This window comes from Equus asinus, chromosome 2, assembly GCF_041296235.1.
Source record: "Equus asinus isolate D_3611 breed Donkey chromosome 2, EquAss-T2T_v2, whole genome shotgun sequence".
Taxonomy (NCBI): Eukaryota; Metazoa; Chordata; class Mammalia; order Perissodactyla; family Equidae; genus Equus; species Equus asinus.
The window spans coordinates 100,815,402-100,830,946 of NC_091791.1; the positions used below are offsets into that span (position 1 = coordinate 100,815,402).

General features: G+C 51.6%; 1 protein-coding gene across 2 annotated transcripts; it reads left to right on the forward strand.

Moving 5' to 3' along the window:
- The first annotated feature begins 293 nt into the window (after positions 1 to 293).
- Positions 294 to 10,563, forward strand: RLBP1 (retinaldehyde binding protein 1). Of its 2 annotated transcripts, XM_014842690.3 has the most exons (8): positions 294 to 421; positions 2,828 to 2,918; positions 3,183 to 3,311; positions 4,600 to 4,804; positions 6,332 to 6,510; positions 8,577 to 8,735; positions 9,670 to 9,780; positions 10,111 to 10,563. In XM_014842690.3, exons 2-8 carry the CDS (start codon positions 2,907 to 2,909, stop codon positions 10,267 to 10,269), a joined length of 954 nt encoding a protein of 317 aa, XP_014698176.1. In that variant the 5' UTR covers positions 294 to 421; positions 2,828 to 2,906; the 3' UTR covers positions 10,270 to 10,563. The 2 variants fall into 2 exon arrangements, with proteins under 2 accessions (XP_014698176.1, XP_014698177.1); XM_014842691.3 differs by lacking the exon at positions 294 to 421 and having other exon boundaries at positions 2,653 to 2,918.
- The last annotated feature ends 4,982 nt before the right edge of the window (positions 10,564 to 15,545 follow it).

A 15,545-nucleotide genomic window follows, 5' to 3' on the forward strand; every position in this document is an offset into this window, starting at 1 on the left:
ATGTCCCTCCCTCTCTTGCGTGTCTCCCTTGCAAGTATAAGGTGTGCTTTCTCAGACCCCCTGCGATGAGGGAGAGGGCAGGGCAGAGGGGATGGGGCTGGCCCAGATCCCACTCCCACAGCCCGGCTTCCACATGGCTGAGCAGGAACCCGGGAGCGGACGCACACAAAGGAGGGCTTTGAGGTGGCTCCAGCCAAGCCCAGGCCAGTGCCCTCTCCCCCCTGCTGCTTCGCTAGCCCCAATCTGGGCCTCCCTGTGAGCCCGATTTAACAGGAAACTGTGGGCCGTGAGAAGTTCCTTGTGACACACTAATCCCAGGCTGCTGACTGGACCACACCCCCAGTGGAGGCAACCTCCCCGCTCTGGCTCCCCAAGGACGCAGGCACCAGGTGGCCCCAAGGAGGAGCTGCCGACCTAGCAGGTAAGTCAGTAGCAGGGGCCTGACTGGGCCAGGGAGCCCAGGACTGGGGTGAGGACCGGGGCGGGTGGGGGTAGAGACCACATCCCAGGCTGCCTGTGAAACAAATCTTACCTGGCCATTCTCCGGGCTGAGCCAGACCAACCTGATGGCAGATTTAGCAAATAAAAATACAGGACACCCAGTTAAATGGGAATTTCAGATGAACAACAAATACTTTTTTAGTATAAAGATATCCCAGATATTGGAAGGAACATACTTCAAAAGTATTTGTTGGGGCTGGCCCCGTGGCCGAGTGGTTAAGTTCTCGCGCTCCGCTTTGGCGGCCCAGGGTTTCACCGGTTCGGATCCTGGGCACGGACATGGCACCGCTTATCAGGCCACGCTGAGGCAGCGTCCCACGTAGCACAACCAGAGGTGCTCACAACTAGAATCTACAACTATGTATTAGGGGGCTTTGGGGAGAAGAAGAGGGAAAAAAAAAAAAAGATTAGCTCAGGTGCCAATCTTTAAAAAAAAAAAGTATTTGTTGTTCATCTGAAATTCACATGTAATTGGGCATTCTGTATTTTATCTGGCAGTCCTAGAAAACACTCAATGTGGAGTGGGAATGGGTGTTCTTTCATTGTATACAGGTCATAAATCAGTATTTTAAAAAACCAAAGTTAACAGATTGGGCGTATTTAAAAAGGAGTTGCTGTAGTGACTTTAACCTTCCACGTCTAAGATCTAGGATCTGGTCCTCATGATTTGCTTCACTGGCTAGGGGGTGTCCAGCCACTGCCTCTCCTGTCCGAGCTCCTCCGGGCAGGTCTAGCAGCTTCTCCATTCCTGTCCCAGCAAAACCCGAAGGAGAGCACAGCAGCATTTCAGTCTGTCCATCTCTACGTCTGCATATTGGGAAGTCTACCAGTCAGAGAGATGGCTCGGATTTGGTTCCTGTTGCTGGGTTACAGCCTCCAGACCTTCCCTGCCCTGGCTGGGGTGGTGGAGTGGGAGAGGCAGGAAATGGGAGATCCTCAGATATTCTCCAGGATCCTCCAAGTCCCTCTGTGCAAGTTGGGGTAGTGATCAGTAGAATGCTAAGAAAGAGAAAGGAAACTATGTTTTGGAGCAAAACACTGTGCTATGTACCTTACAGAAATCATACGATCTTCATTACAACTCTAGTCGGCAGGCACGATTATTATCCTCAATTTGCAGATGAGGAAACCGAGGCTCAAAAAGGTTAAATAACATGCCTAAAGTCACAGAGGTGGTAAATGCAAACCCAGGTCTCTCTGATGCTAAAGGCTTTTCCGGGACACCAGCTATCCTAGGGAGTTTGCCTGGAGAAGTCCTGGCTCTTGGTGTCAAAGCAGACTTGGCTTCAAACCCTACCCCTGCCACTTACCAACAGTGAATAGTGACAGAACTGACCACTGGGAACCTGGTCAGCGGCAGGCACAGGGTGGGGATGGGTCCTTGAAGGCACTGGGGATGTTTAGGTAGGAGAGGAGAAAACCTGGAAACAGGACAGCTGTCTCCCAGAATACTCAGTGGTGAGCAGGTTGTCATGTGGGCAATGGATGAGATTCATTCTGGTGGCCAAGCATGGCCAAGCACTGCTTCTGTGTACGTTATTTAATTAAATCTTCATAACCCTCCCATCTCCCTTTCACAGGGGACAATCACATCTCAGAACCCAGGTCTGACTTTTGCCACAACAGGCTGCCTCTTGGTGCTGAAAGTCACAGCTTGGGCTTGAGTCCTGATCCCTGGCTATTTCTGGCTGTGTGACCTTGGACGAGTCATTTATTCTCCCGGGCCTGTTTTCTCCTATGTAAAATGGGAATAATAATGCCAGCCCCGGCTCTGAGATATCGATTTGAAAATACTTAGTGCGTCACAAAGCACAGCACACACACCCCGTATGATGCTTATGTAACTAGTCATCACCCCTCCTGGGAACAAATGGACTGGGAAGGGCCCATCCAATAGGCTGGGAAGTTTCTGAGGTCCCCCTTTGGGCTGGAGAAGGCGGGCCACAAACAGGAGGAGGCACTGCCTTATCCTGCAGTGACCATGTAACAGATTGGAGGCCAACATGAGTTTTTCCTGGCTGGACCAACTCGTCTTAAGAATTGCGGTTTGAGGTCTTGTTGCGTGTATTCCTTCTCGCGGAGGGTTTGCCAAAGCGTCGCCCAAGAGGCATCTTCAGAGCCACCTGGGGTGCTGCTTTAAAGTGCAGATTCCTGGGCCCCTGTCAGACCTCCTGAATCAGGATCACAGGCTGCAGGGCCCAGGCACCTGCATTTCTAACAAATGCCCTCGGTGATTCTGCTGCACAGGATGGTCTGAGATCCATGGTTCTGAGACAGTATCAGAACAGTCCCTCCATACCACTGCAGCCCTGACTTCTTCTCCTAGGGAGGAGGGGCCTGGAGGGACCAGGACGCAGGAAGCAGGCCCTTCTTTCTCCGAGGACTCCGAGTCGTCCAGAGGCAGCATGTCAGAGGGGGTGAGTACCCCTTGCCCTGGGCTCCCTCCATCCGCCTTCCCTCCTACCCTCTCTCCCTCCCTGTTTCTCCATCATCTGGGCTGCCCAGGGAGATGGGTTCTCACTCCTACAGTCTCTCTGTGGCTCCTGACACACCCAGAGGGAGGAGGCTTACCAGGAGCTTGGGCAGAAGCACTAATCTAGGGTCTGAGCAGCCCCTTTCCAGTGGCTCGCTTGGGCTGAAGGGGGCCTCGTCCTGCTTTTCCCTGACTCCTCTCTGCCTAGGCGGGCACATTCCGCATGGTCCCCGAAGAGGAACAGGAGCTCCGTGCCCAGCTGGAGCGGCTAACAACCAAGGACCACGGGCCTGTCTTTGGCCGGTGCAGCCAGCTACCCCGCCACACCTTGCAGAAGGTGAGGAGCCCCAGGGTGCCAGGAGGGACAGGCCAGGGAGGCAACAGGGGGGAATGTCAATAGCATCCTCCCTCCTGTACACAGAGTCCCGCCCCAGCTCTCCAGGTCATCCTGGACCTAATGGATTGGCCGGTTCTAGGAGCCATCCTAGAGGTCAGGGCCATGGTAGCAGCTGGGCTGACCAGACATCCAAACCAGCCTAATCCAAAACTACAGCACCAACATGGTTCCGTGAAACCAGTGCCAAGACCCAGGGCCTCTGGACGAGGGATCATCCTAGACTCACATGTGAGGAACAGTGGTTTGCAAGTAGCCCTGGAGAACGGGGCTCCAACTGCTGCCCCCACTAGATAGGCAAGAGGCCTGAGTTCTAGAATCAGACCTACTTCCAATTTGCTGTGTGACCTTGAGCAAACTGCTTTCCATCTCTGGGTGTTGCATTTTGTACCTATGAAAGAAGGTTGTTGGACCAGCTCAGAGATTATCAGACCGTGCTCTGCAGAGGATGGCAGAGCTGTCTTAGGACTGAGCTGAGCCTGAGCTCCTGGCTTCTGTCTTTGCTTCCCTGGGCGTCTCAGTGGAAAGATGCTCTGAGCTTCCTCAGACCTGACTCCCCAGCCCATGCCTTCCCCCATCATGCTGTCCAAAGAGAGGGCTACCTGAGGCATCCTGGGGCTTCTCCAGGCCGCCCAAGGGGAGGAGGTGCGGCTCTGGGGCAAGGGTAGGCTGCCATCTGCTGGCTATCTTTGTTTTTGAAAAGACTGGAATTAAGCCTAGGAGGCAGCAGAGGAAAACGATTAAGAGTCCAGCCTGAGCAGGAGTTGTAGCTCCACCTCTTTCTGTCTGGGTGACCTCGGACAAGAATATCTTCCCCTCTCTGAGCTTCGGTGTGCTCATCCTGAGAAATGGGGACAAGAATACCAACCTTGCTGTGACGGGTTGTGGCAAAGATGTGAAAACATAATTCCCTTAAAGGACTTAGCAGGGTGCTAAGGGAGGGCTCCGGCGGCTGTAGGCTGTCACGATTAGAAACATTTAGACCTCTGCCTGTCTCCTGCAAACAAACCCAGGATGACTGGTTTGACCTGATTCTCTTCAGAGGCAGTAGTTGGCAGTTGGAGGCGCCGCCCCTCCAGATGCTGCCCTTGTGGGCGGTCGGAGGGGTGCTGGCCCTGGGGCAGCCCCCTCGCCCGCCCTGCAGCTGGCCTGGCCTTGGTGGGAGACTCACCGGTGCGTCTTGCTCAGCGCCAGCCCGTGACTTCGCGCCTCCACTACCCCCTTGTTTCAGGCCAAGGACGAGCTGAATGAGACGGAGGAGACCCGGGAGGAGGTGGTGCGAGAGCTGCAGGAGCTGGTGCAGGCGCAGGCGGCCTCTGGGCAGGAGCTGGCCCGCGCGGTGGCCGAGAGGGTGCAGGGATGGGACAGCGCCTTCTTCCTGCGCTTCATCCGCGCGCGGAAGTTCCACGTGGGGCGCGCCTACGAGCTGCTCAAGGGTGAGGCCTGCGCTGGGGGGCCGGCCCTAGGAAGGCTGGGGCGGGGGGAGGGGGTCATGCGGATGGCCTTGACCTTCATCCAAGCAGTGAGGAGACCCACCCCTCCACTTCCCTCCCCTGCCTGCCCTGAGCTGAGCCTCCTTACCCTTATCTGTACAGCGCTGTGTGAGCTAAAGAGCCTCCAACATCATCCCTGTCAGTTCTGACAATGAAAGAAGGAACCTGGCAGGATCAGGTTCCTAGAGATCCGGCTCCTCTCTCCTCTCTCTCAGTCTTGCGACGTAATGAGTAGAGCTGAGTCACCCAAACTGGGTGCCCGAGGAGAGGAGGATCCCCGTCCTCCACCCCCAGAGCCCCGGCTCTGGCTCTGCAGTGCTGCAGGGAAGGTGGGTATGAGCCTGACTCCTTGCAGGGACCTAAACCTCTGCAAAGTGGAATTGAAGATGGCGCCAGCCCTGGGAAGGAGCCCCGGGGACGGAACTGCCCTGGCCCTGCTGGCTGAGGGAAGACGAGTTTCCTAAGGAAATCCCGAGCGTGGTGCTGGTGCAGGGAGGGGTGTCTGCGCCGACCCTCTGCAGGCTGATGGTTGTCTTCTTCCTTCATCTTTCCTTCCCCAAATGTCAGTGCACTGCCGGACTGTGCCAACCACCGCTTTAGGCCAAAGGATGCAGCAGGGAACAAAGCAGACAAAACCACCTGCTCTTGTGGACCTTATATTCTAACGGTGGAAGTAATAAGCCACATAAATAAAATAAATATGTACAGACTGTTCGATAGTAAGAAGGGAGAACGAGAAAAATAAAGCAGGCAGATGTAAAGGATTGAGGGGTTGAAGTATTAGGTAAAAGTGGCCGGGGTGGCCCCATTGCAAAGGGAGCTTTTGAAGAAAAACCCAAAAGAAATGAGGTTTCTGGGGAAGAGCAGTCGGCAGAGGGAGCAGAAGGACGAAGGCTGGGCTGGGAGTGTGCTGGGGTGTCGCAGAGCAGCGAGAGGGGGTCGGTAGCATTCCTGATGCTCCTGGAACACCTCCTCTGGGCCTGGCCCCTCCGGCTTGGTGGTGGAGACCACCACAGGGAGGGGGACCCTAATCAGGACCAGTGAAGTGGAGTGCGGCTGGAACTTGGAGGGGCGTCTGTGGCTTGCCTGGGGTTTGGGTTTTATTTTGGAGTTTTCTCCCCCCTTGACTCAGCTAACCCTGTGCCCAACTGAAAAACCTGTGCCTCTGCCCATGGGAAGGAGAAAATCGGTAATAATGGTCCTCGGATTTAGGATTACGCCTCATGTTTGTACGGTTTACAAATGACGTTCATACCTAGCATCTTGTTAATTCCTGCAACAATTTAGTAAGATAAGCCAATAATATCCTCCCATTTTTTGGAGAGGAAACATGGGGCTCAGAAAGGTTGAGTATCCTGCTTGGTCACACACAGGACGCATGTGGAGGAGCCAGGTCTCTGGACTCCCACCGTGTGCCACCCCAGGATGGGCGGGCTTCCTGAGGGGGCTCCTCTGCTCTCCCTTCCCCAGGTTACGTGAATTTCCGGCTTCAGTACCCTGAGCTCTTCAACAGCCTGTCCTTGGAGGCCGTCCGCTGCACCATCGAGGCCGGCTACCCTGGTGTCCTCTCCAGTCGGGACAGGTATGGCCGAGTGGTCATGCTCTTCAACATCGAGAACTGGGACTGTGAAGAAATCACCTTCGATGAGGTCAGTAGGGGCTCGCCTGGCTCCCTCCCACCCTCTGGGCTGGATTCCCTCCCACAATCTTGGCCTCTCTTGGACCCTCATTCCTGGCTCCCCAGGAGGTGAAGTCCGTGGAGGAGGGGAGAGGCAGGCAGCCAGTGCCACCAAGCCCTTTTTGGGGGGCGTGTGGAATTCCTAGGATGTGCCAGGGCAGCTGGAAACCCAGCAGCTTTGCAGGCAGAGCCCACTGGCCAGTACATGGCTGCCCCCTGGTGTCCCTGCCAAGCGGGAGTGACAGCTGTGGGCCGTGAGCTAGGGTCAGCCCTTCCCACTGCTGAAAGCTGAGAGCACACAGAGAACAGGGGTTAGTGGCCTGTGGGTGGGAGAGACTCGAGAAAGCACAGGTTCCAACCTGATTAGCAGCCTGAGGTCTCTGCGTTTATAAGCATGCGATTTCGCTTGTCAAGCCCTTGAGAGAGCTGCCCTAAGCAGGGCAGTCAGGGTTTGCGTTGGGAGAACTTTGGCGTGTGCCACGAAGCCTTCAAGGAAAATAGTGCAAACTCATTTTAGAAAATGCTATCTAGTTGTCCCGACACCATTTGTTAAAAAGTCTTTCTTCCCAATGACTTGAGATGCTGTCTTTATCACATTCTGTATTTTCATGTGTGCTTGGGTCTATTTCTGGACTTTCTGTTCTGTGCCAGGGGTCTCTGTCTATGCATGCTCCAGTACCACACTGTTTTAATTATAGAGATTGTATAGAATGTTTGATACCTGTTAGGGTTGGTTCTGTCCTTATTCCTCCTCTTTTTCAGGACTTTCCTAGCTATTCTTATATGTTTATTTTCCCCTATGAACTTTAGAATTAACTTGTCTAGCCCCAGGAGAAAGCTTAGGTGTGTTTTTGTTGGGATAACATTAAATATAAATAACATCCTCAAGGAGAATTAGCATCTTCATGAATGCAGCATCTTTGGCCAGTTGTACTGTCCACAAGGGACGCCTTCTCTTTCACAAGCCTACGTCTGAGTTTTCAGGAGCGTTTTAAAGTTCTCCACATAAACCTTATGCACATTTCTCATTGTTTGTCTCAAGTATTTATTTTACTGTAGTTGCTATAAATGAGGCTTTCTCTGCCATTATATCTTCTAATTGGTTATTGTTTGTGTATGTGAAGATTATTGTTTTTGTATGTTAATTTTATATCCTGGTACTTTACTGAGTTCTTTTCGTATTTATATAATTGATTCTCTTGGATTTTCCAAGAATACTATCCTAATATTGTAAATAGAGGAAATTGTTTTTCTTTTCCTTTTCTATTGCTTATGCCACTGATTTTTTTTTTTTAACTTGATTGCATTGGCTAATACTTCCAACACAGAGTTAAATGGTGGTGGAGACAGTCAACATCCTTATCTTGTTCCTGCTCTTATCAGGGATGCCTAGAGTGTTTTCCACTAAATAAGATACTGGCTTTAGGACTGAAGCATATATGTGTGTGTGTGAATGTATAGACACATTCAGGAAGAGACAGAAATATTTTTCTTATGACATAAGTGATATCTACTCTTTAGAAAATACAAAAAATCACAAACATAAAGTCATCCACTGTTCTTCCATCTAGAGATGTCTACCATTGACATCCTTCCAATTGATTTTTTCTAGAAACACACACATGCACACATACACATATTTTTCTCATATAAAAATGGATCATACTCTACAATAATATATCATGAATGAACATTTTCCTGTATCATTAGTCTTATGTATTATTTTTAACTGCTCCAGAATATTCCATGGCATGAATGTATCATAATGTCACTGGCCACTTATTGTTGGGCATTTAGGTTGTTTGCAATGTCTTTACTATTATAAGGGCACAGGGACAAACCCTCTGGCATCTAACCATAGATATGATATTCAAGGTTATTTTCTTGGGATACACTCATGGAAGTGGAATATCCCACCTCGAAGCCTGTGACAAGGCACCTCCAGTAAAGGATGTAGCAGGTTGCTCTCCTCTCGGGACCTTGAGCCTTACTGTCTTTGTGGGACAGATCTTACAGCCTGTTCACCTTGTGCCCAAGATCTTGCAGGCGTATTGTTTCATCCTGGAGAAGCTACTGGAGAACGAGGAGACTCAGATTAACGGCTTCTGCATCATCGAGAACTTCAAGGGCTTTACCATGCAGCAGGCCGCCGGCCTCCGGGCTTCCGATCTCAGGAAGATGGTGGACATGCTCCAGGTGAGAACTCGGAAGCTGTCTTGCAGGAGCCTCTCACATGTTGGGCAGCTGGGCCCGGTTTCCTGGTTTTATGGTGCTGGCAGGGACCTGAGAAGATGACCACCTAGACATCTATCCCACAGAAATAACTATAAAGAGCGATGACAACCACAGACACTTGCAGGGTGATCAATGGTATGTCAAGTGTTCACATCCATGAATTCATTTCCCCCGTGAGAGCGTTCTCTCGCTGCTTCCCTGCTTCATTTTACAAACCTGGAAAGCCAGGCTGAGATTCGACTGACTTCTCAAGTTCATGAAACTCTAAAATGGCACAGGCCAGACTTGAACCTACGCTCTCTGATCTGGAATCACATTCTCTGTCGGCCTATGACACACTGCCTCTCTTTGAATGTGAATTTATCCTGAGAAACGGATGTCACTAACGTCCCTGACCACTCCCTCCTGTATATACTGATGTGTCGTTAGTCCGTTCTTAGAGCTAACTTTAAATCTACTTATGTGCGTCTGGGAAAGGAAGTGGGGGTCGTGGGAGGGTTTGGAGGACCATGAGGCATGACAGTGGGTCCCTGTGGTCTATAATAGTTTGCAGTCTACTCAGCAGGCAAGTGGGTTTGAAAGAACTCAGTCACCTAAGCAGCAAGCGAGGTGACCCTTCCATTTCTTTACCTACCTAATTGCCAGGTTTTATGCATCTGCAGGGAGAGGGTTGGGCCGTGTGGCTTCTGGGCCTCCCTCTGGCAGTTTGGAGCCTCAGTGCAGCCAGGGTGTCCCAGGTGCTGGCCCAGGGACGGAACCTTCAGTGGGCTGTCCTCTGGGGCAGCCGTGTGATGAGACAAGTCTGTCCTTGCGGCATGGGGAGAGGCAGTGGGAGCGTGAGTGGCAGCACTGAGGCCATGGGGGCTGTGTGGCGGGGTGCTCTCTGTCACTGCAGGATTCCTTCCCGGCCCGGTTCAAAGCCATCCACTTCATCCACCAGCCGTGGTACTTCACCACGACCTACAACATGGTCAAGCCCTTCTTGAAGAGCAAGCTGCTCCAGAGGGTGAGTGCGGGGCCGCGCAGGGAAGGTGCTCAGTGAGCGAGGTGAGTGGGTGAGTGAGCGAGTGAGTGGGGGCTGTAGCGGGAAGGGTTCATGAGACAAGACGGGGTAGTGTGGGGAGAAGGGGACCCCACCTGAGCCCTCCCCAGACTCTGTTCCATGGTCCTGATTTGAGTGGATTCCGCAGACAGCACAACATGGAGGACTATGGAGAAGGACGTGACTGGGCAGAGACAACATACTGTGCCTTTGTCCTCCCATCCCCTTCCTTCCCTCCAACCCTTCATCCTAGGGCACTCCCTGCTCAGCTCTGTCTCCTCTGCTTCCTTGCAGGTCTACGTCCACGGAGATGACCTCTCCAGCTTCTTCCAGGAGATCGACGAGGACATCCTGCCAGCCGACTTTGGAGGCACCCTGCCTAAGTACGATGGCAAGATCGTCGCCGAACAGCTCTTTGGCCCCCGGGCCCAAGCCGAGAATACAGCCTTCTGAGGACGTCTCCTGCTGTCAGCCCTGTAGTTAGGATCCCTGGGCCTCTCCTTAGCTGTCCTGGACCCAGAAGGCTGGGCAAAGGGCTGCCTGGAGTGACTGATTCTCCTGAACCTCCCTAAGCTTGGGTGTGCTCAGGTGTCACCCTCCACCCAAGTTGGGGTGCAATAAAACAGGGGGAATTCCCTTGAATGAGAAGAATTGGGGGCAGTTATATTCCTACTGCTTCTGAAGCTTTAGGACTGTGTCTTGTGTGGGGTTGAGTTTCCAAGACTCTAATTAAGCTTCTCAATGATTTCTTTCCTTTGTAACAATTTTGCTACTTAGGGTCTGTGAAAACGGATAGGGAGGCTGGTTTAAAAGTCTCCTCCCTGGCCAAAAAAATACAATAAAAGGATAAAAGGGGTGGGGGGCGGGATAAGGGCAAATGATCTGGCAAGCCCAGTAATCTTGGTGGATGGTAGGCAGGGGAGGGGTGTTCCATGAAGTCCAGAGTGGAAGCAGCCTTGAAGAGGCTCCATTTTGCGGTGGCCTGGTCCCCGAGTTGGGTGCAATCTGATGTGTGCATGTGTAGTGATGGTCAGGAGCTTAGACCTCCTTCCAGGTGGCAGTTGTGTCCCCCTCTGTCTGTCTGTGGGGTCTCTCCTCCAGACCCTTGGCCTCAATGACCATTTTCCTTAGATTTACAGACGCTGTCTTCTCTGAGCACTCTCAGTCCTCAATTATGCACTGCAAGCTTTCTTTGCCTTCCGTCTCAGGAACTTTACAGTCATGAACTTCTACTTTCCAGCTCTGCATATTTTGATGAATGCAAATGCTTTCCTCGGGTGTTTGGTGATTTTTGAGTGTGTGCTCATTTTTATTAGAGGCTTTGGTTTGCTGGGTGTGCTGCTCCCTCTTGGGGAAGGGCTGGCTTCTTCTGGGCGTGGGGCTCCCAGGCATTGACAGATACTTCTCCCAAGACCCCACCCTGACTTTCCCACCTAGAGGCAGATGCTTCTTCCTGTTGTCTGGCTAGGGGTGGTGGGTGAGGGTCGACTGGCCTGGCTGCTCCCACTGAGGTACTCCAGTAATCATCCCAAGACTTCTCTACCCTTGCCTGGGGGTCAGCCCCTTCCTTGTGGCCATGGAGCACCCTTGGTGCTGCACCCACCTTGTGGGGCAGGACCGTCAGCTGCTTCCTGGGCTGTGGGTTCAATCCAGTCCCATCTGCCTTCACTCCTTCAGGAACTTCTTGATCCACAGAGAGCCCTCTTGCTTGTTTTCGAGCGTGGCTATGTACATGCACATGTCTACGTGAATGTACATACGTATATGCATTTATTTCTTACATCCTTTCTTTCATTGCTAGGGTTTGCAGTGCATGCTCGTCACCCAAGCAAATACCCTGTTTATCATGTTCAGTCAACAATCCATGGTCATAAATGACATTGACATAGGACCTCTGAGCTGGAGGAGGAATCACAGCACATTATTGTGGGTGGAAGGGTGGGAGGCTGACCAGCGAGAATTTTCCCCAAACGCTTCTTCAAACCCTTTCAAAGTTGAGCTCCCCTTTTCCAAATCAAATCTCACATGGAACTCTAGTGTTTAAGCCTGAAAAGAGTGAAGCTGCTCTGGTTGAAGGGGGCTCAGCAGCCTCACCCCAAGGCATCTCTTGGAAGATCTACAGCTGCGAAGGTATTTCCAGTACAAGGGCGTGAGCACATCTGTCCAATGGTGCTGAGAGGTCAAGTGATAAGAGAATGGAGATTTGCATTTGCCAAATGAGGGGCCCTGGTGACCCCAGAGTAGAGGCGTTGGTAGAGTGGGGACAAGGACGTGGCTGAGTTAAAGAAATGAAAGGAATAAGCATTTTCTTAAGCTTTCAAGATATACTTTTAGTTGATTTTCAAACGAATCGTGCCCCAAATCTGAGGGAAACAGTGGCTGATCCCTCTTGGTTGACTCCCATCTTCCCCTGGCCCCAGATTGCCAGGACCCCTCCTGGACCAGCCTGGGCCCACCCTCTGATTTGTGGGGGCTCTCATTTTTCAGTGAGATCAGGATGTGGAGAAAACTGCAGGCCGATGCTGACCAGGGGCTCTTCAGGCAGCTTGGCTCTTAGTCAAATCCAAATGGGATGCTGGGGTCCCCCCTAAAGTCAGCATGGCTAGGGCCTTGGCTTAGGCTCTGGGTTTGACACAAAAGCCCAGGGGCTTTCTGAGGAGGAAGCTGCAGGGTTGGGACCCCTGAGTGGGCTCTGACTATGGGCTAGCAGCGCCCCCTGCTGGCCTTGCCCTGGTGCTGCCCCTCCACGCACAGAGACCCCTGGGCCAGAACTTGCCCAGGCCCCCTGGTGCCGCCTTTGGGAGAACATGTCTGAGGACCATCAATGTTACAGTCTGATGTGCTCAGCCTCACAAAATGCCAGCTGCCTACGTGCTGGATTCCTAAAGGGGCCACCACCCCCACATTAATGAGAGAGAGGAAGAGGGCCAATAAAATACTCTTTTGAAAGCCACCGAATGTGGGAAAGGGGACAACAAAACATGAATTTTATGACAACTGTTTGCTGTCCCGAACAGCTTCCTTTCTGGAAACATCTGGGATGAGGCAGGGATTCTGCCCCATAAAAGTAATTTGAACAGAGCATGATACGTTTCTGCCATCCTCATGTGGACCTGCGGGCAATGCTATCTGTTAGCAGATGGAGGCAATTTGTTAAGGTGTGGATGGGCGTCTGGGTGGGGAAATGGGCCACTAGCTTCACGGAGCCTCTGAGCAAGATTGGCCACTGCTCAGAGCCTCGAATTCACCCAAGGGCTGTGGAGGAGCCGGATTTGCCAATGCTGCCTGGTTGCCTGGCAAAGCCTACATGGAAGAGGGATGCGCTGGTCTTAAGCCAGCCAGGAAAAGAGCTGAAGAGTCGCTTAAGGGGCAAATTGGACCATGTTTTATCTCACTTTCTGTGGCGGGCGCGGCTCTGGTGTTGAGGAAACTCGGCAGTGCTGGGTCTGGATGCTCACAGGATCCCCAGGAGCCTCAGTACTCACTGTGGTCCAGGGAGCTTGCCAGCAAAGCATTTTAATAGGATTCCCTGGAGACTGCACAGTAAAGCAGTGATTTGCAACCTCCCTGCTCCCTGGGGAGCTTTAAAACTACTGAGGCCTTGACCCCAACCCCAGACAGTCTGATGTCCTTGGGCTGCGTGTGGTTTGGGCATCAGGATCTTTCCAAGGTCTCCAGGTGGCTCAAAGGTGCACTGCCCTAAATCTTGTGTGTTGACATATGGAGGCGAGGATATGGAGGAACCCACTTTAGCAAGTTTTAATAATCCAAGGATTTAAAGGCAGACTCTGCACTTGGCTCTTCCTGAGCAGAGAGGACAGAGAAGCAGGACTGCAAAAGCCCATTTGGGAAGGCAGCAGGTGCCTGGCTATCTGGTCCAGAATTACAGCAATTTCCTCCCTGGGGGTTGTGCCCAGCAGTAGCCCTGCCATCAGGCGGAAATGTATAGGTCTCATCCCTTGATTTCTCAAGGTGGCTATATTAAGGAAGGAAGAGATCAGGATCAGAGTTTGATGATGCACACGTGTGGCTGGTCAGCACTTCCAAGCCCAGGGATGTTTCTGAAAACTATACCCAGGCCCATCTCTGCTTTCCCCGTGGGCCCGGCAGTTAGACATCCCCGGCTGGAGCTGCACCACCACACACTCTTTTCTTCTGGTTTCTACACTGTCCCAGAAGGTGATTTATGAGTGGGAACCAAACAGACAATGCCCAAACCGCTGCCCAAAATAACACTAGCACGTTGAAAAATATTATTTTATTTGATCCTCTCAATATCCAGACATAGGCATTCTTAGAATTATTCCCATCATACAGGAGAAAAACAAAAACAAACAAAAACCTGAGGTTAACTCCTGCTCAGGGTCAGAGCTAGGAAGTGGCTAGGATGGGACTCTAACCCAGCAACTCTGGCTCCAGATCCCTTTAGTTCTGTTACAACTTGTACTTTGCATCAAAAGTTTATTCGGGGAGGTGTAGATAGGAGGGGCAAAAAAACAATGAAATCAGAACTTCATTTATTCCAGGTCAGTTTCACTAACCATCATCAGATAAAGGAGGAAACAACTAGGAGGAAACCAAACAGTCTTCAGTAGAGATGGTGGTGTAATTCCAAATGGGGTAGACAGCATGAATCAAAATGAAGTTCTGGGTGGCACACAGTCACAGGAGAGAGGGGTTTAACTTATCCCCTCTTTGGGGAGAGGTTCAGCCATTCAAAGCCAAACTGCCCATAACGTCTTCCTAACCACCCAGGTCCACGGCTGGCACATTCACCTAACCTCCCCTAAGGGGGCATCCCAAGAAAGAAACAAGGAGGGAGGCTGTCGTACATATGGAGGGCCATCCACTTTGGGGTTTGGTGCGCGCCATGGGAAAGTACTCCCTATCGGGCTAGAGCCAAGGGGGCTGTTGATGAAAGGTATAATACAAAATATATTGGCACCATCTGGACAGCCAGTGATTATAGGTAAATGTGACCCAGCACAGATCTCTAGAGTTGCCTTAGGAGAGGCACAGCTGGTGGTCTTAAACCGCCATATTGGCAAGCTGCTGGCATTGACCTACCTAACACCCTGGGCCTGGAATCTCTTCCATCTGGTACTTTTCATAGGTAGTATTTTTTACAAGTTGGTTTTCATGGATCAAAATAGCCTGGCTATTTTGTGGGGCATAGGAAGTGGGGGGAAGCTTGCTTAGCAGAGGGATGCACTTTGAAATTTGATATTGGGCATTCTGAGGTCATGTAAATGCACATCCTCCAAAACCAACACTCCCCACCCCACCTAGCTTGTCAAAGGTTTTGCACAGCCGAGGAGGGAAGACAACTCTTGAGTGCAAGACTCTTCGGGCAGGGGAGCATGGACTGGTACAACTCTCCTGGCTGGACCAGTGCTTGGCCCTGGGAGACCCTTAGCTGGGATTCAGACAGATACAAAGGAGAAGAAAACACCTCCACCACTCAGTCAACCCAATATAATCTTAGTTTAGGTGATGTCCACCCAGTCTTTTCAAAGCACTGTTAGAAAAGCACACAAATCATGCATGGGAACCACCACTTACCTCTCACCTTACATTGTCTCTCCATGGTTCACTTTACAGAGCAAGTGATTAAAATGCTGATATCTCACTTATCTCAGGCCTTGGCTTTCTTGCCTGGAGACCATGGGCTGTTCATTTCTTTGGTATTTGCTTGCAAGGCTGGGTTAAAAATCAATCGTGATGAGAAC

Bases quoted from the DNA above. Each gene is read 5' to 3' on its own strand.
- RLBP1 (XM_014842690.3), top strand. The intron at 3,312-4,599 runs GTGAGGAGCCCC...CCCTTGTTTCAG, and splicing joins CCCGCCACACCTTGCAGAAG to GCCAAGGACGAGCTGAATGA. The intron at 4,805-6,331 runs GTGAGGCCTGCG...TCCCTTCCCCAG, and splicing joins CGCCTACGAGCTGCTCAAGG to GTTACGTGAATTTCCGGCTT.